At 41.1% G+C, this 27275-nt stretch overlaps 1 protein-coding gene across 1 annotated transcript in view; it reads left to right on the top strand.

The window, feature by feature from the left end:
• Positions 1-23969, top strand: part of LOC124799013 (probable cytochrome P450 6a13) — a 29439-nt gene extending 5470 nt beyond the window's left edge. Inside the window, exons 2-4 of the mRNA XM_047262550.1 lie at positions 15291-15527; positions 20017-20268; positions 23791-23969. Coding sequence (XP_047118506.1) covers positions 15291-15527; positions 20017-20268; positions 23791-23969 — 668 coding nt within the window. The remainder of the gene's footprint in view (positions 1-15290; positions 15528-20016; positions 20269-23790) is intronic.
• The last annotated feature ends 3306 nt before the right edge of the window (positions 23970-27275 follow it).

Genomic DNA, 27275 nt, shown 5'->3' with positions numbered 1-27275 from the left:
AAAATTCAGGGTTAACGGGTATCAATGCTATGATTCGCTGATGACATTGCTATCCTGAGTGAAAGTGAAAAAGAATTACATGATCTGCTGAATGGAATGGATAGTATAATGAGTACAGAATATGGACTGAGAGTAAATCGTAGAAAGACGAAAGTAATGAGAAGTGGCAGAAATGAGAATAAAGAGAAACTTAACATAAGGATTGATGGCCGCGAAGTAGATGAAGTTAAGGAATTCTAATACCTAGGCAGCAAAATGACCAATGACAGACGGAGCCATCAGGGCAAAAGTAGGCTGTCATTGATAAAAGGGCCGAGAGAAGACTACTAGTTTCGTACATGGGCCTTATTTTTGAAGAAGCAGTTTCTGAGACTGTACATTTGAAGCACAGCATTGTATGGTAGTGAAACATGGACTGTGGGGAAACCGGAACAGAAGCGAACAGAAGCAATTGAGATGTGGTGCTACAGAAGAATGTTGAAAATTAGGTGGACTGATAAGGGAGAGGTTCTCTACAGAATCGGAGATGAAAGGAATATGTGAAAAACACTGACAATAAGAAGGATCAGAAGACTGATGACTCAATAAATAAATAAAAGTATCCCAGAAATACGAAATTCGTCTGGGGTGGATAAAACGCAAACGTGCTCCTCGTCCAGGCCCTGAATGTCCAGAGTATGTCGGGTGGTCGCCATGGAATCCTCTTCCTTGCGGCGTCATGTGGATGCGGTGTAGAGTGACATGTGGTCAGCACACCGCCCTATGGGCCGTTTTGCCGACTTTCCAGATCTGGAGCCGCTACTTCTCGTTGGAGTAGCTCCTCTTAGCATCACGAGAATTAGTGAACCCCGTACTACCCCTCCCTCCAATGATAAATCCTTTGCAATGCAGGTAGTCGATACCGGTTCCTCCACTTCACAGTCATTCACGCATACCACTGAGGTATGGAGGCGGATATCTTGGGTAAAGGCTTTTCATAATGAATTCTTCAAGCAAAATTAACTGCATTCTTTTCCGTCCTATGACGTTAGTAATGTCATAGACCTTTAGAATCCAATCACCACACACTTCTTGTGCACCAGAATCATTTCAAGTGATGTGATTTCAGTTTTAACTTAACTTTTGAAACTGATGCAGCAGACTCCTTATAAATCTTCACCAGTTTTGGATATACCACTCTGGCGCTAAAGCGTCAGTAGCAAATCGTGTAGAGACAGAGCAGTAAACAAGGTTTTTTTTTTTTTTTTTTTTTTTTTTTTTTTTTTGTAAGAGACGGAGATCAGGTTGGCACGTGACTTACGTTAATGCACTACTTGTGCCAACATAAATAAAAATTTCTCAGAGATCAGTATCATCATTTGCCAGATCTAGAACTTTTCAACCATCTAGTGTGCATTCCTAATTAAGATGAAACACACGACAATAATAACGCCCACCCATAGAGGAAATAATGAGGGACATTGCAAATAAGGCAAAAGTTTTTCGTGTATTTTATTTCTGTGCGGTCATTAAAGTTTCGGTGAGGCATAATGGAGTAGTGCGCACTGGATATTCTGTATGTAACACTAAGGATTGCCGCTACAATCATTCCTTGTCCCATTCTTTGATTTAATAGATTATTTTGCCCACTGGTTCCAAGCCGTTTACGTATCATGTTGAGAACTGCTGAACTGCTAAGATTCGAAGTATCATAGAATCTTTATTATCAATTTGTTTTGTAGAGGGTTCAGGAATTCTCCTACGCTTTATGTGGTACAAATGTAATTCTGAGGTCTGTCATACGTGCATCTGTACGAAAGGTCGTCTGCTGTAATTGCAAAGGTGGACAAAAATATCTAATTGCCAAAAACACGGTGTAGGAAAACCTCTGACACTCAAAATAGCTTTCATTCTTATCGAAATTGATAATTATGGTTTTAATGTAATTCTGAGGTCTGTCATACGTGCATCTGTACGAAAGGTCGTCTGCTGTAATTGCAAAGGTGGACAAAAATATCTAATTGCCAAAAACACGGTGTAGGGAAACCTCTGACACTCAAAATAGCTTTCATTCTCATCGAAATTGATAATTATGGTTTTAAAGGGAATCTTATACCATTTTCCCTGCAAAATCGTGACAAGTTCGGGAAACGATGATGGAAGCGGGTAGCGATCACGCACTCTTCTCTCCAAAGTACACTACTGGCCATTAAAATTGCTACACCAAGAAGAAATGCAGATGATAAACGGGTATTCATTGGACAAATATATTATACTAGAACTGACATGTGATTACATTTTCACGCAAATTGGGTGCATAGATCCTGAGAAATTAGTACCCAGAACAACCACCTCTGGCAGCAACAACGGCCTTGCTACGCCTGGGAATTGAGTCACACAGAGCGTGGATGGCGTGTACACGTACAGCTGCCCATTTAGCTTCAACACGATACCACAGCTCATCAAGAGTAGTGACTGGTTATTGTGGCGAGCCAGTTGCTCGGCAACCATTGACCAGATGTTTTCAATTGATCAGAGATCTGGAGAATGTGCTGCCCAGGGCAGCAGTCGAACATTTTCTGTATCCAGAAAGGCCCGTACAGGACCTGCAACATGCGCTCGTGCATTATTCTGCTAAAATGTAGTTTTTCGCAGGGTTCGAACGAAGGGTAGAGCCACGGGTCGTAACACATCTGAAATGTAACGTCCACTGTTCAAAGTGCTGTCAATGCGAACAAGAGGTGACCGAGATGTGTAACCAATTGCACCCCATACCATGACGCCGGGTGATACGCCAGTATGGCGATGACGAATACATGCTTCCAATGTGCGTTCACCGCGATGTCGCCAAACACGGATGTGACCATCGTGATGCTGTAAACAGATCCTGGATTCATCCGAAAAAATGACGTTTTCCCATTCGTGCACCCAGGTTCATCGTTGAGTACACCATTGCAGGTGCTCCTGTCTGTCATGCAGCGTCAAGGGTAACTGCAGCCATTGTCTCGGAGCTGATAGTCCATGCTGCTGCAAACGACGTCGAACACTTCATGCAGATGGTTGTTGTCTTGCAAACGTCCCCATCTGTTGACTCAGGAATTGAGACATGGCTGCGCAATCTGTTACAGCCATGCGGATAAGATATCTGTCATCTCGACTGCCAGTGATACGAGGCCGTTGGGATCCAGCACGGCGTTCCGTATTACCCTGCTGAACACATCGATTCCATGTTACGCTAACAGTCTTTGGATCTCGACCTATGCAACAATGTCGCGATACAATGAACCGCAATCGCGATAGGCTACAGTCCGACCTTTATCAAAGTCAGAAACGTGATGGTACACATTTCTCCTCCTTACACGAGGCATCACAACAACATTTCACCAGCCAAGGCCGGTCAACTGCTGTTTGTGTATGAGAAATCGGTTGGAAACTTTCCTCATGTCGCCACGTTGTAGGTGTCACCACCGGCGCCAGCCTTGTGTGAAAGCTCTGAAAAGCTAATAATTTGCATATCATAGCATCTTCTTCCTGTCGGTTAAATGTCGTGTCTGTAGCACGCCATCTTCGTGGTGTAGCAATTTTAATGGCCAGTAGTGTAGAACAAAGGCTCATTAATGTTCAGATCTGGTGACTGTGGTACCAGTGGAGATGCTACAGTTCATCATCCTGCTTAAAAAAGCAATGCTGGATGATGGGAGCTGTGTGAATGGAGAACCTGTCGTCTTTTAACACAGCATCACCACTGGGGAATAAAAATTATACCGTGATCAGCCAAAGGAATCACATAAACATTAGCAGTAACGCAGCATTACAGAGTAACAATGGATCCCAATGAAAATCACGATATGGTAGGCCAAATCATCATTGAAGCCACAGCATGTTTCACTTTTGGGATGTAAACTCGGCCAGAAGCTGGAAACTGTGACTTTCTTCCATTGCTCTGTAGCATAGGTTTTACATCTACATCTACATCTACATGGATACTATGCAAATCACATTTAAGTGCCTCACAGAAGGTTCATCGAACCACCTTCACAATTCTCTGTCATTCCAACCTTAAACTAAGTGCGGAAAAAATGAACAGCAATATCTGGTGATCGTTCCTCCCTATGTAGGTCGGTGTCCACAAAATATTTTCGCATTCGGAGGAGAAAGTAGATGATTGGAATTTCGTGAGAAGATTTCGTCGCAACTAAAAACGCCTTTCTTTTAATGATTTACAGCCCAAATCCTGTACCATTTGTATGACACCCTCTCCCATATTTCGCGATAATACAAAACGTGCTGCTTCTCTTTGAACTTTTCCGATGTACTCCGTCAGTCCCTTCTGGTATGCATCCCATACCGCGCAGCAGTATTCTAGAAGAGGACGGACAGGCGTAGTATAGGCAGTCTCCTTAGTAGGTCTGTTACACTTTCTTGTCACTTTCTGTCTTGCCAATAAAACGCACTCCTTGGTTAACCTTCCCCACAACATTTTCTATGTCTTCCTTCCAATTTAAGTTGGTCGTAAATGTAACACCTAGATATTTAGTTGAATTTACGGCTTTTAGATTAGACTGATTTATCATGTAACCAAAGTTTAACGGAATCCTTTTAGCACTAATGTGGGTGACCTCACACTTTTCGTTATTTAGGGTCAGCTGCCACTTTTCGCACAATTCAGATGCATTTTCTAAATCGTTTTGCAGTATGTTTTGATCTTCTGATGACTTTATTAGTCGATAAACAACAGCGACATCTGCAAACAACTGAAGACGGCTGATCAGATTATCTCCCGAATCGTTTATACAGATAAGGTCCAGAAATGCGCTCATAACACCACCTTGGGAAAAGCAAGAAATCACCTCTGCTTTACTCGATGACTTTCCGTCAATTACTACGAACTGTGACCTCTCTGACAGGAAGCCTCAAATCCCGTCACATAACTGAGACGATATTCCATAAGCACGCAATTTCTCTACGAGTCGCTTGTCTGGTACAGTGTTAAAAGCCTTACGGAAATCCAGAAATACGGAATCGATCTGAAATCCCTTGTCAATAGCACTCAACACTTCATGTGAATAAAGAGCTAGTTGTGTTTCACAGGAACGATGTTTTCTAAACCCATGTTGACCGTTTTCTTCGAGGTAGTTCATAACGTTCGAACACAATATATGTTCCAAATTCCTGCTGCATATCGACGTTAACGATATGCGTCTGTAAGTTAGTGAATTACTCCTACTCCCTATCTTGAATATTGGTGTGATCTGTGCAACTTTTCAGTCTTTGGGAACGGATCTTTCGTCGAGCGAATGGTTGTATATGATTGTTAAGTATGGAACTAGTGCATCAGCATACTCCGAAAGGAACCTAATTGGTATACAGTCTTGGCCAGAAGACTTGCTTTTATTAAATGATTTCAGTTGCTTCACTACTCCGAGGATATTTACTTCTACGTTACTCATGTTGGCAGCTGTTCTCGATTCTAATTCTGGAATATTTACTTCGTCTTCTTTTGTGAAGGCATTTCACAAGACTGTGTTTAGTAACTGTGCTTTGCAATGCTGTATTCGATAGTATCTCCATTCCTATTGGGCAGAGAAGGCATTGATTGCTTCTTGCCGCTAACATACTTCACATACGAGCAGAATCTCTTTGGATTTTCTGCCAGGTTTCGAGACAAAGTTTGGTTGCGAAAACTATTATAACTTTTTAAGGTTTCGGCCCTACGTTTTCCCGTTATTGGCATTTGCAATCAATGATGTGTTCTTTTGGAACTCCATTTCGCCTTACGTTTCCCAACTTATGGAGCTCACATAGCGTTGTTTTGTTGCGACAGTGTTCGTGAGTGGGATATTGAGTTTTGCAGTGACTTTTGCAGCTGCTGTCATCTTCTTTTTTGTCACAGTGCTCTTGGTTGATCGTCTGTAACGATCATTCAACATATACACTCCTGGAAATGGAAAAAAGAACACATTGACACCGGTGTGTCAGACCCACCATACTTGCTCCGGACACTGCGAGAGGGCTGTACAAGCAATGATCACACGCACGGCACAGCGGACACACCAGGAACCGCGGTGTTGGCCGTCGAATGGCGCTAGCTGCGCAGCATTTGTGCACCGCCGCCGTCAGTGTCAGCCAGTTTGCCGTGGCATACGGAGCTCCATCGCAGTCTTTAACACTGGTAGCACGCCGCGACAGCGTGGACGTGAACCGTATGTGCAGTTTACGGACTTTGAGCGAGGGCGTATAGTGGGCATGCGGGAGGCCGGGTGGACGTACCGCCGAATTGCTCAACACGTGGGGCGTGAGGTCTCCACAGTACATCGATGTGGTCGCCAGTGGTCGGCGGAAGGTGCACGTGCCCGTCGACCTGGGACCGGACCGCAGCGACGCTCGGATGCACGCCAAGACCGTAGGATCCTACGCAGTGCCGTAGGGGACCGCACCGCCACTTCCCAGCAAATTAGGGACACTGTTGCTCCTGGGGTATCGGCGAGGACCATTCGCAACCGTCTCCATGAAGCTGGGCTACGGCCCCGCACACCGTTAGGCCGTCTTCCGCTCACGCCCCAACATCGTGCTGCCCGCCTCCAGTGGTGTCGCGACAGGCGTGAATGGAGGGACGAATGGAGACGTGTCGTCTTCAGCGATGAGAGTCGCTTCTGCCTTGGTGCCAATGATGGTCGTATGCGTGTTTGGCGCCGTGCGGGTGAGCGCCACAATCAGGACTGCATACGACCGAGGCACACAGGGCCAACACCCGGCATCATGGTGTGGGGAGCGATCTCCTACACTGGCCGTACACCACTGGTGATCGTCGAGGGGACACTGAATAGTGCACGGTACATCCAAACCGTCATCGAACCCATCGTTCTACCATTCCTAGACCGGCAAGGGAACTTGCTGTTCCAACAAGACAATGCACGTCCGCATGTATCCCGTGCCACCCAACGTGCTCTAGAAGGTGTAAGTCAACTACCCTGGCCAGCAAGATCTCCGGATCTGTCCCCAATTGAGCATGTTTGGGACTGGATGAAGCGTCGTCTCACGCGGTCTGCACGTCCAGCACGAACGCTGGTCCAATTGAGGCGCCAGGTGGAAATGGCATGGCAAGCCGTTCCACAGGACTACATCCAGCATCTCTACGATCGTCTCCATGGGAGAATAGCAGCCTGCATTGCTGCGAAATGTGGATATAAACTGTACTAGTGCCGACATTGTGCATGCTCTGTTGCCTGTGTCTATGTGCCTGTGGTTCTGTCAGTGTGATCATGTGATATATCTGACCCCAGGAATGTGTCAATAAAGTTTCCCCTTCCTGGGACAATGAATTCACGGTGTTCTTATTTCAATTTCCAGGAGTGTACTTTCGTCCGCGTTATAACTCGGAGGACGATGTTTTTCGGCTTTCGCTATATCCGATAAAAAATCTTCGACACGGCTCCTCTTGAAGCACCAAACACTTCGTCTACTTTGGACACGGAAGCATCGACCATACTAGGAGCAACAACTTGCCCACCTTGCGATTCACTCAGCTCCGACGTAACGCACTCACAGCGACACAGAGTACCGTTCTGGCCACGACGGTCAAGCATATTGCACAGGCGCCGTTCGTGGTCAGACACAAGAGTGCAACGTTGTTCGGGCGTCAGGGAACTGACATGCATTGAGACTAGAAAATACTCCACTGGTGATGCCTAGGCACAATCCAAATACAACCTACAAAAAAAAGGACGACCGATTGCTATGTACTATCATATATAAACCAGATCACAGTCGGTGAGTGCACCCATGTTTCTAATGGAAGACGATAACGTGATGAGGTTAATTATATATTTTAGTGTCGACAGAATAGTAATAGTTTTAAAGTGAAGATTTAACGCCGATGTTCAACTGTGAGACAAAAGGCGTCATTTTTCTTTTAAGAGATTCGGTGTTGTGTTGGGTATTTTTTGTGACTAGGCGAGGTAGCGGCAGGGCCACGTGCCGTTCTGCCGTCTGTACTGACGATACTGCGGCCTGGTTTTCCGTACCGTCATAGTCGTCGAAACAGTGGCCTTCCAGCTTCTAAGTCTCGTATTCTGTACCATATCAAATATCTTCGTAAATATGTTAGCTCATACTTGCTACATTCGCTGTCAAAAGAACAACTTTCCTTGTCATGAAAACATTAAAAAGTTCGATTACACGCTGTTGCTGTACATCAAAAATGCCCGCTACTGTACTAAGAGTACTACTTTGTGGTCTTCTTTTTGTCCCAAGGACAAAAAAATGCAAGTAAACATCTGCATTTGGGATCCTGGATCTCACAAAAGTATCTGTACATAACAATTGACCATTCTTACATAATATAGATGGTTAAGGAAACTCCTAATCAAGTCTTAATCAAAACAGCAAATGTCTGTATAACGCTAGTTTGTCAAAATACACCGGCCGGAATGGCCGTCCGGTTCTAGGCGCTGCAGTCTGGAACCGAGCGACCGCTACGGTCGCAGGTTTGAATCCTGCCTTGGGCATGGATGTGTGTGATGTCCTTAGGTTAGTTAGGTTTAATTAGTTCTAAGTTCTAGGGGACTGAGGACCAGAGAAGTTAAGTCGCATAGTGCTCAGAGCCATTTTGTCAAAATACTTTTATCTCTGATTGGCTTCGTTTGTGAAGGCAATAAATGCTTGTCACATTTTTTCTTTCCACAGTTAATGCTGGTAGCACTTTGTAACGTTCTATAAAAATATCTCAGTGTAACGTTCTTTAATAATGAATGCTGTGTTATCTAAATTTACTGTGTCATGTGTTGTTGAGCAAATGGTGTGCTTAGTCAGTTTTACTGTAATCCGAAAAGAAGTCAAACAACTTAATCTGGAAAACCAGTATGCAATCACTAAAATGAAATCAACCCCTTTGAAATTTACTCAGTCTAGTGAGCAACGATTTCTATGGCCCTATGCAATAAACTGACAAAATTCCCAATGCAAATAAACAGTAAAATACATCTTCTTTGGCTTTTGAGTCACAAGGGATGTAACCTTAGTATTCTGTTCTCTCCACAGTAGACATACAAAATATTCAGTCTTGGCTCGACGAAAGGCAATGCCAGCCGTAACATAGCTTCATACAAATAATGTAATCTTGTAAATATTCAGTGATAATTTTGGACATTGGCTTAGTGCTGTGCAATGCTGCGCGCATTAAAGCTGTTACAAACTTTAATACTTTTCTCATTCTGGCATATTAAATAATTTTTTTTTACTCCGGGTGAAAAATCATTTCTTTAAAAAAAAATACTCATTGTATTTAAAGAAACACGACATGGAGGAGGATGAGGTACTGATAAAGGGATATGCTAAGACCGAATGCTTCAGTTAAAAATCAGTATTCAAAATAAAGTTTCTCTTTCACAAAATCTAATATGAAACATTTTACATTACCTTCAAAATCAGTGAACTTCTCAATTGTTCTACAATTCTCACTTACTGATGTAATTAAATACACTTGGATATTACATGACAAAAAGTGTAACATCGTATAACAAAATAGATTCCAAAATTTAACTTGTCTTTATCAGGATTACAAGACACAGATAAACCTAACTAACCTAAGGACATCACGCACGTCCATGCCCGAGGCAGGATTCGAACCTGCGACCGTAGCGGTCGCGCGGTTCCAGACTGTAGAGCCTAGAACCGCTCGGTCACCTCGGCCGGTATTCCATATCGTTTCACCTTTCTTATTTTTATGTATTCTACTTTTCCCCCTACATCCTTAGCTATTCTTATAATGCATTGTTTGATGATATTCCGTTCAATACGTATGTCTTCTGCTCTTGGTATTTCTAACATATATTTAGTCAGTCGTCTTTGATAAGATCTCTTACACTAAAATTCTGTAGTAGTCCTATCTTAAACTTATCATTATCTTTCGAATATTTCTCCTGTGTACTGCTTCTCCTTACTTTGACAATGGAATCGTTTTACTAAGGAGTAGAAAATTATTTGTAGATATGTCTCTTCCCCTGTAGATTAGTATGTCTTGCATCACTCCCTTTTTTTTCTATGACTAATACATAGTATATTAGTGATATCAGTCCATTGGCACTAAATATTTTTATGTATTTTTTTTTCTGAAAAAAATTGTTGGTGATTTTTATGTTGTTGTAGCTACTGAAATCTCTAAATCTTATATCATTTTGGTTAATGTGTGCTTATCTATATTTTTCTACCATGTTTTCCAGTTATATATTCCCCACACTTACATTTAAATCTCCTGCCAGAATTATATAATCTGCTTTATTTGTTTGGTCTATTTCTGCCTGCAGTGTGTCATAGAACTTCTCTGTGTCTTCTACCCTTCCTTTGCATGGTGAGATATTCTCTTTCAGTGTTGTTATAGAGTAATAATTACTGTCTCATTTACATATCTCTAAGATGTGACGCTCATTTTCCACTTCTTGTCTTTTGACGTTTCAATTCCAGCACGTGTTCTGTTTTACTGTTCTATCCCATTGTTTGTCAGTATGTACTCAAGCCACATCTTGGTGCCCTTTAATTTTTTTCTTAGTTTCACTAACCATTGCCATATTTATGTTTCTTTGTTTTTACTTTCTTTACAACACAAGCTACTTCACGTTGAGGCTTCTTACATTCCATGCATCAGTCTTCAACGTATCTGTGCTCCCAAACAGTTGGCTTTTTGCTTGGCTTGGTTGTTTCCAACGGATCCATCACACTTCTTTCTACGAAACTTACGAGCCTTTCAATGCTTCATATGGATGAGGCACCAGCCCATCGTACAACCCCCAGCCTGAAGGAGAAGATGTTTTTATTTTAGGGTCTCATCCCTTAGGCAGATTGCCTTCACGTGGCGTATAACGTCTGTCTACCCATGCAGTAAGCCTTCTGATTCAGACTTTAGGTGCAACTGTTAGCCACAATTTGACTCGTCCATTACTGCGTTAGATCCTTATCCGATACTGACAGATATCTTATATTTCGTAGTTTCAGCTTAAAAAATTATGGATTATGATACTGTACTGTCATTCTGCATTCATTTATATCAGAGGCAACAGAGATCTCATTTAATGAAATGGAATTTAATGTTGTTGATTACAAAGACATCATTACATACAGCACTTTTCTAATAAATATGTAATAATTAGCGCTTCTACTTCAGAGGTTATCAAACGGATTATTCACGTATCACACTCTGAGAAGTGGTGAAAGTTTTGGAGAATAACTCTATCTAAAATCTAATTGAACAACAGTATTTGATACTTTAAGAATGATATTAATACCATTAAATCTCCTTCATAATGTTAGATCCATCATCGCTATAGGTTTCAGTAGGAATATGTAGTTGGACAAAAGAAATCCCCTGTGATAATCTTCTCGCAGGGTCTTTCCTCGCTAACAGCCACACTTCATTTCAGTGATGCGTAAATGGCGTCTTATTTCCCCATCACCATCAACAGTGAGTCTTGCTCTGATTCCTTCCCATACTGTGGGGAGATTCTGATGTGTGACCCAGGATACTGGAACATGGTAATACTATGATGTGGTCTCTTGCGCTGAATTAACAGTAATGGGTATTTCTGCCATTACTAGCACTCAACCAGCTCTGTCAAGGTTAAAAGCCGACATAGGTATGCATACCTTGGAGATTTAAGTAGGTAGTTTGCGTTTACTTCAGGTAGGTAGTTTATGTCTTTTGCATTACGCTATGATATTCCCAACAGGTAATCCAAACAGTGCGCATGGTAGTGGATCAAGATCAGAAGTCGTGAAGTCATGCTATGGCTCATATAGCAGTCATTTCCATTCCTTTCTGTGGCCCAAGCTGTGGATCAAGCCCAGATAGTTCACGACAGTTCAGCGGCCTTGGCATCAAATCTTTAAGAATAATTATGTCAGTGGACGTGGCAGTCATGCCAGTATGGGCCATGCACTTTTGTGTTTTTGTTAATAATGCCGGTGAGAATGGAAGCAGTGAACCCAGCGTGTTGAGTGTATAGTATAATCACCCAATCTTAAATTGACACTCGATATGTTTACTAGCTTGAATATCAAGAGCTCAGATGGAAAGCCAGTTCTAAGCAAAGAAGGGAAAGCAGAAAGGTGGAAGAAGTATATAGAGGGTCTATACAAGGGCGATGTACTTGAGGACAATATTATGGAAATGAAAGAGGATGTAGATGAAGAAGAAATGGGTGATATGATACTGCGTGAAGAGTTTGACAGAGCACTGAAAGACCTGAGTCGAAACAAGGCCCCGGGAGTAGACAACATTCCATTTGAACTACTGACGGACTTGGGAGAGCCAGTCCTGGCGAAATTCTACCATCTGGTGAGCAAGATGTAGGAGACAGGCGAAATAACCTCAGACTTGAGAAGAATATAATAATTCCAATCACAAAGAAAGCAGGTGTTGACAGATGTGAAAATTACCGATCTATCAGTTTAATAAGCCACAGCTCCAAATATTAAAGCGAATTCTTTACAGACGAATGGAAAAACTGGTAGAAAACTACCTCGGGGAAGATCAGTTTGGATTCCGCAGAAATGTTGGAACACGTGAGGCAATACTGACCTTACGACTTATCTTACAAAATAGATTAAGGAAAGGCAAACCTACGTTTCTAGCATTTGTAGACTTAGAGAAAGCTTTCGACAATGTTGACTGGAATACTCTCTTTCAAATTCTAAAGACTGCAGGGGTAAAATACAGGGAGCGAAAGGCTATTTACAATGTGTAAAGAAACCAAATGGCAGTTATAAGAGTCGAGGGGCATGAAAGGGAAGCAGTGGTTCGGAAGGGAGTGAGACAGGGTTGTAGCATGTCCCCGATGTTATTCAATCTGTATATTGTGCAAGCAGTAAAGGAAACAAAAGAAAAATTCGGAGTAGGTATTAAAGTCCATGGAGAAGAAATAAAAACGATGAGGTTCGCTGATGACATTGTAATTCTGTCAGAGGCAGCAAAGGAGCTGGAAGAGCAGTTGTACGGAATGGACAGTGTCTTGAAAGTAGCATATAAGATGAACATCAACAAAAGCAAAACGAGGATAATGGAATGTAGTCGAATTAAGTCGGGTGATGCTGAAGGAGTTAGATTAGGAAATGAGACACTTAAAGTAGTAAAGGAGTTTTACTATTTGGGGAGCAAAATAACTGATGATGGTCGAAGTAGAGAGAATATAAAATGTAGACTGGCAATGGCAAGGAAAGCATTTCTGAAGAAAAGAAATTTGTTAACATCGAGTTAGTCGTTTATGAAAGTATTTGTATGGAGTGTAGCCATGTATGGAAGTGAAACATGGACGATAAATAGTTTGGACAAGAAGAGAATAGAAGCTTTTGAAATGTGCTGCTACAGAAGAATGCTGAAGATTAGATGGGTAGATCACATAACTAATGAGGAGGTATTGAATAGAATTGGAGAGGAGTTTGTGACACAATTTGACAAGAAGAAGGGATCGGTTAGCAGGACATGTTCTGAGGCATCAAGGGATCACCAATTTAGCACTGGAGGGCAGCGTGGAGGGTAAAAATCGTAGAGGGAGACCAAGAGATGAATACACTAAGGAGATTCAGAAGGATGTAGTTTGCAGTAAGCACTGGGAGATGAAGAGGCTTGCACAGGATAGAGTAGCTTGGAGATCTGCCTAAAAACAAGTCTCAGGACTGAAGACAACAACAACAACAACAACAACAACATGTTTACTAGCTACTCTTACCCACCTTTCAGCTCACCTATCCAAAGGTTCTCGTTCTTTTGAGAACACATCCCAAAGCCGTCGTGTTGTGTCACATGAACAGCATGCAATCTTTTCTAAGATACGCTCGTTGTCGATTGGTGAAGTGATCGTATAGCCAGCTGATTCCGTTTGGTATTATTCGCATGTTTGGTGTAAGTCTTTCTATTTGACGCCCCTTGATCGACTTGCACTTCGATGAAGATGAGATGAAATTATTAATATAAAGCCGTCGTGTTTTGTCACATGAACAGCATGCAATCTTTTCTAAGATACGCTCGTTGTCGATTGGTGAAGTGATCGTATAGCCAGCTGATTCCGTTTGGTATTATTCGCATGTTTGGTGTAAGTCTTTCTATTTGACGCCCCTTGATCGACTTGCACTTCGATGAAGATGAGATGAAATTATTAATATAAGTGATTAAAGCCTGGTGAATGGGAGGTCCTTACTACTGGATCTCCGCAGTTTAAACATTTCTTTAACGTGCTGTCCTACCACACGTTGTCTTCTGCAAGGGAAACGTTCTCCAGTAGCATGCGAAATTTATCGTCCAAAAAACGGGTGGCAAACAGCACTTGTTAATTACTCTCTTAATATGCGTGGTCTCATGAACCCAGTCACTTACGCTACACACCCAAACACTGATGCTTAGTCGAACCACATCATTTGATTTCATGTTAAATCGAGTATTTACACCTGACCACACGTAGTTATTATGTTAATTTATTAAATAATTGTGTGTCAAACTCGCCATATCTGTAAATACAGTGCTGTCTACTAAATGCTCGTCTTCAGTACTCGGTCATTGTCAGACTCTGGCCGTTACTGACTTTAGCATCACAGTGATGATGATGTTTGGCTAGTGGGGCGGTCAACGGCGCGGTCGTCAGCGCCCGTACAACGTCCCAATTTATCCACAGTCCAATTTAGCCTCTGTCACGAATGTTGGGGATGATGACGAAGACAAGACGGAACACCCAGTTCCCAGGCAGAGAAAATCCCCAACCCGGCCGGGAATCGAATCCAGGACCCCGTGACCCGGAGGTAGCAACGCTAGCCGCTAGGCCACGTGCTGCGGACTAGCATCACAGTGGGAGAAGTGCAAAGGCAACTAGCGGTTGAAATAAGAAATGAACGTCTTTCTTGAAACAAATAAAAAGGTCCATATCTTACCGTAGCTGCATTTGTTTCAGGACATACATTTACACTGCTTTGTTTTAGTTTACACCGGTACTGCCTCCTAAGAGTATGGGACCAACTGCTTCAAACATATTGTATGAATTGTTATGTATCATGTTTAAGATTGCGGACTATTTTCTCCATATTACGAATTTAACAGTGTAAAGGATTAGAGGTATGGTTTCTGCTATTACTGTTGCTGTTACAGTTCGTTATAGTATAAGAACATTTTGAAAGCACGCCTTTCCTTTACTTACTCTCACAGGATGGAATTTTTCAGAAACTAATATCCTGTGATTCAATGTAAGAAGATGGTTAGTATCTTTGATCTTAGTTGTGATTTGTTTTATGGCACAAGTAAAAGTCTGTTTACGAACATATTTTGTACCTGACAGAGACAAGTAAGACGCTGACGACCAAGGAGGTGGCAGCACAGGCGTGGGTGTTCTTTCTCGCAGGGTTCGAAACATCCTCCACCACCGTAAGCTTCTGTCTGTATGAGCTCGCTAGACATCCAGATATCCAGAAGAAGGTGCAAGAAGAAATTGACGACGCACTGAAAAAGAACAACGGTGATGTGACGTACGACATTATAATGACCCAGATGCCGTACTTGGAAAAGGTGGTGAATGGTACGTTGTGTGTTTTTCTTTACTCTGATCATACATTATAATAATTAAAGTAGGATTCTGAACACATTAATGGCTATTAGTGGAGAAGAGCCTAATTATTGTAAGTGGTAGGACCAAAGTTACAATTATCACATCGAAAAAATTAAACTACGGAATTTTTTATTTGTTTTTGTATGCAGGTATATCTCTGCAGGTACACAATGGAATCCCACGTCGCGATGTCGTAGGAATCCGCTGTTGGTCCCAAACCAGAATGACGCAGCCCATCTCTGTTTGACAGTGGCTGCGTCATTTTCTTTCGGCTCCGCTAGTGGTCTTCTGCTGTAGCCTGGGGATTTCAGTGTGTACCTGTACTGAGACATGCAGACTCAAAGAAACAAGAAATTAATTACGTTATTTCAAATCTTTGGGATGATAGTTAAAACATTATGTCTATCCCTGTGAACATCAGTCCAAACAAACGACGTAATTACATAACTAGCCGCATACACTCCTTGTTCACGTATTATGACACAGTTCACTCCTACAAAATGATCACTCACTGACGTCCATACACAACAGTATTGCTCTGAATGTATATGCTCATATCTTTACAATATAGGCCAATCACTGATGTACGAGGAGTGTTGAGTAAGTAACGCAACGAATTTTTTTTTGCAGAACGCAGTTTGGTTTCATTCAGAATTCCGATATACTTTATTATTGCTCTCTCTTTTGGCTACTAATCCTATTTTTCAACATAATCTCCGTTTAATGCGATGGCCTTACACCACCATACTGCGAGGACCTGTATGCCCGCATGGTACTACTCTTACTGGCTGACATCGGAACCAAAGTCTTGCTGCGTCAATAACCTCCCAGTCTTCCACGTAGTACTTCCTTCGAAGAGCAACCTCCATTGGGCCAGACAAATATAAATAAGAAGATGCGAGATGCTGACTGTAGGACGGATGACAGAAAACAGTCCAGTAAAGTTTTTTGAGCCTCTCAGATGCGTAGCCTTGAGCGAGGCCTTGCGTTGGCATGTTTGCCATGGAGAAGGAGAAGTTCGTTTGCATTTTTGTGGAGAAGAAAACGCTGACACCATCTCTTCAGATTCCTGAAAAAAAACTTAACTCCGTCCGAACAGGCCTTGAAAGGCCCAGCAGTACCGACCGGCCGCTGAGCTATCCCCAGCCCACAGGCGTCACTGGATGCGGATATGGAGGGGCATGTCGTCAGCACACCGCTCTCCCGGCCGTATGTCAGTTTTCGAGACCGGAGCCGCTACTTCTCAATCAAGTAGCTCCTCAGTTTGCCTCACAAGGGCTGACTGCACCCCTCTTGCCAACAGCGCTCGGCAGACCGAATGGTCACCTGTCCAAGTGGTAGCCAAGCCTGGCAGCACTTAACTTCGGTAATCTGACGGGTACCGGTGCTACCACTGCAGCAAGGCCGATGGCTTCAGTTTCCTGAGCGTAGCACAATACAATTCAGAGGTAGACACTTACGATGAGGGAGGATGTCAGACAGAATAGTCACTTCATAGTCCCGGAAGACCGTCGCCATGACTTTACTGTCTGAGGATGTGGCTTTGACTTCTTCTTCACATTAGAGGTGATGTGGCCCCACTCTATGGATTTCCGTTTTGTTCCGGTTCGAAGTGATCAACCCATGTTTCATTGCCTGTGACGATGTTCGACCAAGTATTGCTACGATTAGCCACGTAACTCTCAAGCCATCCCCCAGATAGTCCTTTGTTGCCTTTTATGGCCCTCTGTTAGGCGGCGAGGCACCCTGCAGCCACACACCTGTGAGCACCCCAGCAGCTGAACAGGTGTGTCAGCACTACCAACAGACACACCCAGTTGTGCTGCGAGTTTTTGATTGGGATCCGTCGATCACCTCGAACAAGAGTGTCCACACGTTCCAACATTGCAGGAGTCACGGCTGAATGCGGCCGGCAGGCACGCTGGACATCGGACAGGTTTGCACGACGTTGTTACGATGATGGCAGACGCCTCAAACAGCGACTCCCCATGCTTTTGTGCTAGGTGTCCGTAGACATTCCACAAGCGCCTATGCAAAATCTGCAATGCTCTACTTTTCATTCAAATGATACTTAATGACAGCTCTCTGCTTGCAACACACCTCCATTACAGAAGCCATTTTGAAGGCTATGCAGAAAGCCACCACCTATCCGAAATTCATGATACTATTCCATGACGTCAAACAACAAATACCGCATTTTCTGAACCGAAATTGTCCGAGAAAATATATATGTTGCATGACTTATTGAACGACAGTCGTTGATCGCTGGAAGCAAAAATCACTCATTTTTCAAGAGAAATAAAACCATTACAGTAAATGAAAGCATGAACAGAATTAACAGTCCACGAACCGTTACTTTGCCACCGTCCTGTCCCGACGTTAGAAGTTGCCTATGTGTCCAAGAAGACTCCCGCTTTATCGCTACCTACCATTACCCGATTTTGTTATTTGTCATTTAGCTAGGAGAGAATGCTGTACCATTAGGATAGTGTACTAAGAAATATATGATGTTTCTTGGTCGATGTTTCAATCTAATGACTAATTTTAGAATCACATGAAGCAATGTGCACTAAAGAATGCCATTAATAGTATAGTGCACTATCTACTTGTTTCATTCATATGAGACTTGAGGTTGTGTTCCGTGCAGCGTTTGGACCATTTTTAGTTCTACACATTCAAGTGCTGCATAATATGTTAATGCTAATTGACAGATTTTCTTAATTTTGCAGTTATACAATTTCGTGATGAGAAAACTTCTGTGTATGTGGATTATTAAACCATATTCCGTTCGCCGTGTACCGTCTAGTACCTCATAACGCGAAAATATCTTCTACAACGGAACATGTGATCTTTGCGAATGAACTGAGTTTCTTTAATGTCTAACAAACTTCAGCCGTCTTTGAAATGGAAATGAGTGTCCGTTTTCAATAGTTTCTATTTCGAAACGTATCTAACAATCAACTGGTTTCCGAAAATGCTCCCTCTTAGTCTGATTTCACTTAACGATTATTAGTGTAGTAGAGTAACAATGTAACACATATTCTGTTAAATGCAATACTGACAAGATTTTCCCATTTGGATCATTGCATATTTCAATCGAATTTTTGTACCTAGTACATGACCAAGTCGTATCTTGGAATTTTTTTTCGCGTATGGTGAAACCTTATTTTTCCGAAGAAATTATTGTAATTTCAGAAAAAGATTCACCACATTAAAAGGGAATCCTATCACTTGAAAACAGAATAATTAAATACACTGAACTTCTGTTCCACCTTTGGCTATAGGCGGAAGACTGAAAAGCGTTCTAAAAATGTACTGCACTTCTCCTACTCAGAGAGAGAGTATTTCCTGCCGTCGTTATTTGTTCGTTATTGAGCACTGTACGCTATTAACTGTTTCCCACAAAGCACCCTCTGCACATTTGTTATCAGCCGCAGAGTACAACACAGAAACTTAAACAATTTTTTTTTAGGATTTATTAATGGTTTTGGGCATCAGCCATACGGCAAGCCTCAGACCACTAAAAGCAACAATTACGGAACATTTTTTACCTTAGATACTCATATTTGTTACAATTCGTAGAAGATTTATGATACATTTGTATTTGAAGTTGTTGTCAACGGTCAAAGAGCATTCAATTTTTACATTATATGACTGGAGTAGTCAAGTTTATGTTAGTGTTTTGACCAACAATTTAAGCTGTATAATTGCAAGGGTGATACAAGGAGAATAAAAAAGGTTTTGAAAAGTTGTGGCTCCACTCCCAAGTTTAAGTGTTTCCACTTGAATATACGCTGACTGCTGTTAATGAGTATCCTAAATTGCAGGAACCCTTACCTTCCATTCCCTCAATCTAATAGCATTAAGTCACCTAGAAGAATTAAACTTCAACCACCTTCAAACACTTTATTAATTTTATCTATAAGGTATTCTCTCTTTTTACTCCTAATGAACGTGCGACGTGCACATGAAAACCTGCACAATGAAGTTCAGGGCTGGCTTACTTTCACTTCTCCAAAGAATAATTCGGATAATGTGTTGCTAATACTATCCTCTCCTAATACCCATCTTGCTACTCTGAACAATGAAAATACCGGTTACACCAGAGTGCTGGCCACGCAAGACCATGACATGGTACGTAAGTAATATACGAATTTTTATGTGTGACGATAGTTATTAACTAAGCTGGTACTGATGAAACATCACATATTGATGCATTTCCTAAAATACTATCTGGTTTGCAATGCCCTTCAAAAAATAATTAATTCACGTAACGGTTTAAGAATTAAGTCTGACAGATATTTTCTTTCTCTATTGTGGCTAATACGCTCGTATATTATCCTTGACTTATTTTCAGACAAATGAACTACAATCGCTAAGGGAAACAAAACTCGACATCGAGGGCAACTGTGGAGTACTTATTAAAACACCTCCATTGTACTTTTTTTTTTATTTTCAGAAACCCTTCGTATGTATCCACCCGCTACAGTTTTGAATCGCGAGGTGGTGCAGGATTACAAGCTTCCAGGATACGACTGTGTCTTGGAGAAAGGAACTAAGGTGTTCATTCCAGTCCTGGGACTTCATCATGATAGGAAATTTTTTCGAACCCCCGAGAAATTCGATCCGGAGCACTTCTCTGAGGAGCAGAAGGCATCCAGGCATCCCTACTGCTATCTACCCTTTGGTGAAGGGCCTCGCCTCTGCATTGGTGAGTCATTCCGTCTTTCGTCTTTATTGTTTATTGCGCTTAGTATTCCGTTCTTCAGTAGGTAAAATAGACTCGACATAGCATCGCACCATTGTCCTTCTCTCTGTCCGTCTGTTAAGACCCCTTTTCCTTAGGAACAGGTAGAGAAATCAAGCTCATGTTAATGTCAATTAATACAGTCTACAGTCCCGTAGTGGTGCAAAAAATTTCTAAGTCAATGGCATCAAAAATGTTGCCATTTTATGTCACGTATTTTGATACTTGTAAACTCACTCACTAAAACTAATAAGAGTAGATGAACTATCCATTTACATAGCTAAGTTTGTACTGAAACAGCAAAGCTCAAGTCCCACTCGCACTTGTTCTGTTTTTTTACGTAACTCTTGTGAAAATATCTTCACATCTAGTTCAGACGATGCAAAAGTGTCACAATAACTTCAATTACGAACATATGTGACAGTTCGAAGGATAGCGACGTGTAATGCAGTTTCTAACCAACTCGCATCTGGTGCCAATTACGATTATGCTAACAGATAGAGAAAAGTATGTACCTTAGGAAAATATGTTTAGTTAATGTGAAAAACTAGACTAATAAATGATGCGTAATGTTCGATCATTCCTGCTGTTGTTGTTGTGGTCGTGAGTCCACGGACTCGATCGATGCAGCTCTCTTCTTAGCTTATCATGTTCAAGTCTCTTCCTCTCTTGATAACTATTGCTACGCGCATCCATCATTTGAACCACAGCCTCCTTTACAATTTTTACCCACACACTTCCATTACCAAACTGACGACGATTTGATGATTTGATACCGCAGAGATGTGTATCAAACGATTCCTTGTGTTAGGCAGGCCGTACCACAAATCCCTGTTTTCACCAGTTTGGTTCAGTACCTACTCATTTGTTATTCGATCTACCAGTCTAATCTTCAGCATTCTATACTCCCTTCTCGCACGGAATGTTTATTATCCGTACGAGACTAAACTCCAACCAAATATCTTCAGGAAAGCATTTATGGGATTTAGATCTACATCTACATCTACGTCTACATTTATACTCCGCAAGCCACCCAACGGAGGGCACTTTACGTGCCATTGTCATTACCTCCCTTTCCTGTTCCTGTCGCGTATGGTTCGTGGGAAGAACGACTGCCGGAAAGCCTCCGTGCGCGCTCGAATCTCTGTAATTTTACGTTCGTGATCTCCTCGGGAGGTATAAGTAGGGGCAAGCAATATATTCGATACCTCATCCAGAAACGCACCCTCTCGGAATCTGGCGAGCAAGCTACACCGCGATGCAGAGCGCCTCTCTTGCAGAGTCTGCCACTTGAGTTTGCTAAACATCTCCGTAACGCTATTACGGTTACCAAATAACCCTGTGACGAAACGCGCCGCTCTTCTTTGGATCTTCTCTATCTCCTCCGTCAACCCGATCTGGTACGGATCCCACACTGATGAGCAATACTCAAGTATAGGTCGAACGAGTGGTTTGTAAGCCACCTCCTTTGTTGATGGACTACATTTTCTAAGGACTCTCGCAATGAATCTCAACCTGGTACCCGCCTTACCAACAATTAATTTTATATGATCATTCCACTTCAAATCGTTCCGCACGCATACTCCCAGATATTTTACAGAAGTAACTGCTACCAGTGTTTGTTCCGCTATCATATAATCATACAATAAAGGATCCTTCTTTCTATGTATTCGCAATACATTACATTTGTCTATGTTAAGGGTCAGCCGACACTATCTACGTATTAAACGTTAATAAATTTATACCTTCCAGAAAGGTTTTTGCGTAATATTTCCAGTAGTTATTTATTTTTCGGACTAAATAGCAAAACTCAGCCTTCTATGTGTAGCGCCTCATTTTCTAGTATAGTTCCATCAGCATCGCGAGATTTAATTCTACTAGATAATCTTCCGGTTCCTGTACTTCGCTGCTTTCACAATTTTATACTCAATGAAAACATAAATCTGCTACTAGTTATCTATCAAAAGCTCTCACAGTTAGTGCTGTTTGGTGCACGAATCATTTCATCTAATCACTTGTATTAACAAACAGCGAAGCGGCTGATTAAGTAAATGATATTCACTGAAATAAAAAGGATGAAGTCAATAGTGATACAGTAGCTGAAATGGAATCACATGAATCGTGAACCTGTAAAGTAATGAGTGTGTCTTGATAACTAAAACCTCGGTCAACTCAGTATATCTTGAAATATGGCTGCACATTTATTTCCGGAAAACTGGAACTCGTAGGATTGTCAATAGCATTTCTTCAGTTGATGGCACACTAGTTTTTATTTTTTGTTTGTTGAAAATTTATTTATTTCCTGACGTGTCTACGTTTGTATGTTTTGACCTTTAGACCTTCATATCAACATGAAACACGAAGCTCTTTCTGGAACTTGCATAACACTATATGGTCCAGACTCAGTCTGAGACCACAGTGCAGCGTGTTGATGTGAAGATGATTATGCGACATACTTGAATCTAGTTATGTAAGGATATAAACGTGATTCTGTAAGCAAGAATACTAAATATTTTCCTTGTTTCCTGTTTTCAACACTCCATAGTCTTCTTCTCCACGTTGCCATTTAATTTCTCATGCTATGTTACTATTTTTTTAAGTTTATGTTGGGCTTGGGAGACTTCTGTATTTAAAAGCGTTCCCATCCGTGGTTTCTGATAACTTAATGTTTTACTGAGTGAACGGCGGGAATGTAGTAAGCGATAAACATTTTACATTTCATTATTTTGTAGGGATTGTCAGCGATTGTTGCCTGAATAAGGTATATGTGTATCAAGTTGACAGCAATCAGTCCTCAGTTTTAGGAGAAGATATGGAAGATACACACACGAACATATATATATATATATATATATATATATATATATATATATATATATATATATATCCATTTTTATTCCGGCCGAATTGGCCGAGCGGTTCTAGGCGCTTCAGTCTGGAACCATGCGACTACTACGGTCGCAGGTTCGAATCCTGCCTCGGGCATGGTTTGTGTGTGACGTCCTAAGCAGTTCTAAGTCCTAGGGGACTGATGACCTCAGATGTTAAGACCCATAATGCTCAGAGACATTTTGCCATTTTGCTACATTTTTTTAATGTGTGTGTGGGTTTAATAGTAGTTGTCTTATCTCCAGATTTGGTAACTAGCTAGAGTCGTACTGGTTCACTGTCCCAAATCCAACGAATGTGATCAAGATATTTATGAGAGAAAGAATACCATCTCACAGCAGTGTTAGTATTGAAATAACCCTAGAAAGGAATGTGGTGGTGTGCTGTGCAGACTGTATTCATTAAAACAGTTTTACTGCTCGATTTTTTCATTTTTGTGCACATAATTCCTTTCCTCTCTCTGATTGGTATGAATCAACTCTATTTCTGTACAACGAATTATTCCGAAATTCATTGCAGTCTTACTTCAAGAGTGGAAAAAAAGTAACACCTTCAGTCACGCTACAACGAAGTGATGGTACTTTTCTTTTGTTGCAGGGATGCGTTTTGGACTGATGCAGGTGAAGTTGGCGCTGGTTCATCTACTGCCAAAATTTGACTTGCTGCCAGTTGGAGACAACCAGTCGAAACTACGTATAGCTCCAAACAACTTCGTGCTGACAGCAATCGTGGGAATCGAGTTGAGGGTGGAGCATCGACGAATTTCTGTGAGGTGAAAGCTCGGCTGAAACTGAAGCTGAAGCTAAGCTGAATAGCTCTGGAAGACTGTCTGCACACCCTTTGCTCACTTCCTTGAGAACCGGGCCCAACAAATAACTCTTTGTTGTGATGGAAAATTAATGTCATTTTATTCCTTACAGTGAGATATTATAATTCGCCAATTGATATTTTTGCTCTCCCAACAAGCGTAGTTTTTTTTCTGTGTTGCGTAGAGTGATCATTAAGACTTATATTACTATAAAGTTGTACAGTTTTTTTATTACTTTTTACCAAACCGTAAAGATGCATGTATTGCAATGTCGCCTACTTCCTTTTTGTTGTCTCTGGACGTCATTTAGAGGTGTCGAAATCTTATCCTCACTTTCATCCTAGTGTAGTCACTTCCATGCCATCTCTACATACTACTGTCTCAAACAAAACCATGTACATTAAGTCTCCAGAATGAGATTTTCACTCTGCAGCGGAGTGTGCACACACTCAGACGGTAGAGCACTTGCCCGCGAAAGACAAAGGTCTCGAGTTCGAGTCTCGGTCGGGCACACAGTTTTAATCTGCCAGGAAGTTTTACATTAAGTCTGTTGCTAGTCTACCGTTGTGAATATTTGTAGGATATGAGGACTGCAGCATTTACGTTTCAGACAAGTAAGCAAGGACTGACGTTGGTCAGAGACGTAATTTACAAGAATGATTGCAAAAAGTCTCCTTCTTTATATATATAAAAAATAATATGTATAATCCATTTCAGCAAATTTTGTTTCCCATCCTTTTTCTGTTTGCTTAGAATTATCAATAAAATGGCTATCTAATTCTGTTTTCGATTTAGACATTCCTCCAGTACTTACATTCCCTACCTTTTTCAGCTCGGTTTTTAAAGAAGACATTACAGATTCGACCATTAAATTTACATCGGATTTTACAGATTCAGCATTGGGGTTTACATCTGCAGTGTTATTATTTACACCTGTAATCTGAATCCACGGAGAATTGACAGAAGCTGGTTATTCCCCTCTCCAAGAAGTATTTTTTCTGAAAATTTAAGCGGAATGGCTCTTCCAGAATTCGAATACTTTTAGTCGTAAAATGGCCTGAATCATCTAATGCCCACTCCTCTATGTCTTCCTAAATTTTAACCGTAGGATCAACTTCATACACAGTAGTCATTTCATTATTTGCCACATTCTTTACACTGTGAGCAATTGGCACCAGTGTCATCTGAATACACAGGCCAACAATGGAAATAATTTTGCAGAAAATACCTTATTCTTATGTTTTTTAGGGTGGGAAATCCAAATATGATACTTAAAAACTGTATCACCCACCTTTTCTTCACATTTTACAGTTAAATTTATAAAATTAAGCGATTTTTAAAAGAATTTGACAGCTTTTATATAGTTCAAGTTAAAAAGGAGATGTAATGAATGTGGATGACGTTGTTAGCACTGCTGAAAAACATATGCTCGCAAAAAAGATCGGTTCTATTTTTGTGTTAACAGAAACCTCACTTTCCCATTTCCTGTACATGTGCTCAGTACAATGTCTAATCGTGGCTGTAAAAACTCTGCTTACAGTTTTTGTTATAGTTGTGGTGAAATTGTGATTAAAAAACGCCAAAAAAACATTACAGACTTTGTGCGAACGGTTTATCTATCATACTTTGGATCTAAACTTGGTGATCAAGATAAATCTTGGGCACCACATAAGGTATGTTATGTGTGTGTTGAAGATCTGAGAAAATTGTCCAAAAAGGAGAAAAAACCTTTAGATTTGCTGTTCCTATAATGTTGAGGGAGCCAAGAAATCATTCTGATGATTGCTACTTTTCTAGTGTTGATATTACTGGTCATAATTTGCAAAACAAGAAGGTAATAAGCAATCCTAACCTTCCGTCCGCCATCTTTCCAGTGGAGCATGGTGTAGATTTGCCGGTTACTGAACAACCAGACGATTTAAATTCTATTCCAACAGAAGTATTTTCTGATGTACAGTGTGATTTAGATGAATCAGATGATGATGAATTCCATTGTAATACAGAAAGTCTAGCGCCCAAATTGTTTACTAAGTCAGAGCTTTAGGCTTTACTAAGATGGCGGCCAGTGATGTTCAATCATGTGAAGTGTGCAAAAAATATATTAAAACGACAGATATAGGGCTAGTTTGTGGATTATGGTGTAATAAATCCTTTCACAACGAGTGTGTAGGCGTTAGTAACAGTGAAGCTCGTACAATAGCGTGTTCTAAAGACCGAATTAAGTTTCACTGTATGTCCTGCGAAAAGAGGTTAACTAGCAAAAATTTACATGAACCTGAAGTGCAGAAACACGAAAGTGATATTGAAGTGAACAGTGACGTAAAATTATTAGAATACTTCCAAAATAAAATAAAGATAACAAATAAAATATCGGAAGCTAACCTATCAATGAATAAAAAGTTGGATACAATTATCAGTGATGATTCTAAAATTGAAGAATTGCAGTCTCCAAAATATAACGTAAACACATGTGAAAAACCACTTGCAAACGGTGCTGACTCCATAGATAGTGGTTATAGCAAAGTAAGTGAATTAGTGCAGGAAAACGTTGGTACTACAAACGGTAAACAAACAGATTTGGCGGCAGATAAACATAAACACTATATTGTGGTTAACGTGCTGTGCAACCCGACTCACACATCCAAAACAACTGTCGGTGATCGAGAAAACGGCGCTGATGAATGCTGTAATAATGTAAGTAGTGACAGAAACTGTTCAAATTCCTTTCTACAACAACGAAAACAGATCATTCCAGACGAAAAAACTCCAACCGTAAACTTTAATCAAACTGATATCGTGGAATCAAATAAGTGTTTTGATGTAAACAATGTATCGGTTAACAAAACAGGATCTGGCGTTAATAAAGACGAAAATAGTCTCTACAACCCTGCAGATTCCTCAGAAAATAAACTCTCACCCAATACAGTGGCGTGTAGTATGTTCTAGGAAAAGAAGTGTTCACCATAGGGGAAAGAAAACCCCAACAACTTCTGCAGAACAACAAACAAATAACACAGTGCTGAATACAGCTATACCATGCAAACTGCCACAGACAGTGACTATGAGATCAACTCCTCCAACCAATGCCATCTCAGTAGTTGGAAATTCAAGTATTAGTGACAGGAAAAATATAATAATAGGCACTGGTGATGACCAAGGAATGCTGTATGAGGAAAAGAGAGCATGGTTTCATTTAGGAAAGGTGAAAAGTGAAACGACAGCAGAAAACGTAATTAACTTTTTGAAGAAAATCCTACCAGGTTGTAGCAACTTT

The sequence above is a fragment of the Schistocerca piceifrons genome, chromosome 5 (assembly GCF_021461385.2).
Source record: "Schistocerca piceifrons isolate TAMUIC-IGC-003096 chromosome 5, iqSchPice1.1, whole genome shotgun sequence".
Classification (NCBI taxonomy): domain Eukaryota; kingdom Metazoa; phylum Arthropoda; class Insecta; order Orthoptera; family Acrididae; genus Schistocerca; species Schistocerca piceifrons.
Note: the sequence above shows the minus strand (reverse complement) of the source record. Positions and strands in the feature narration are given on the sequence as shown.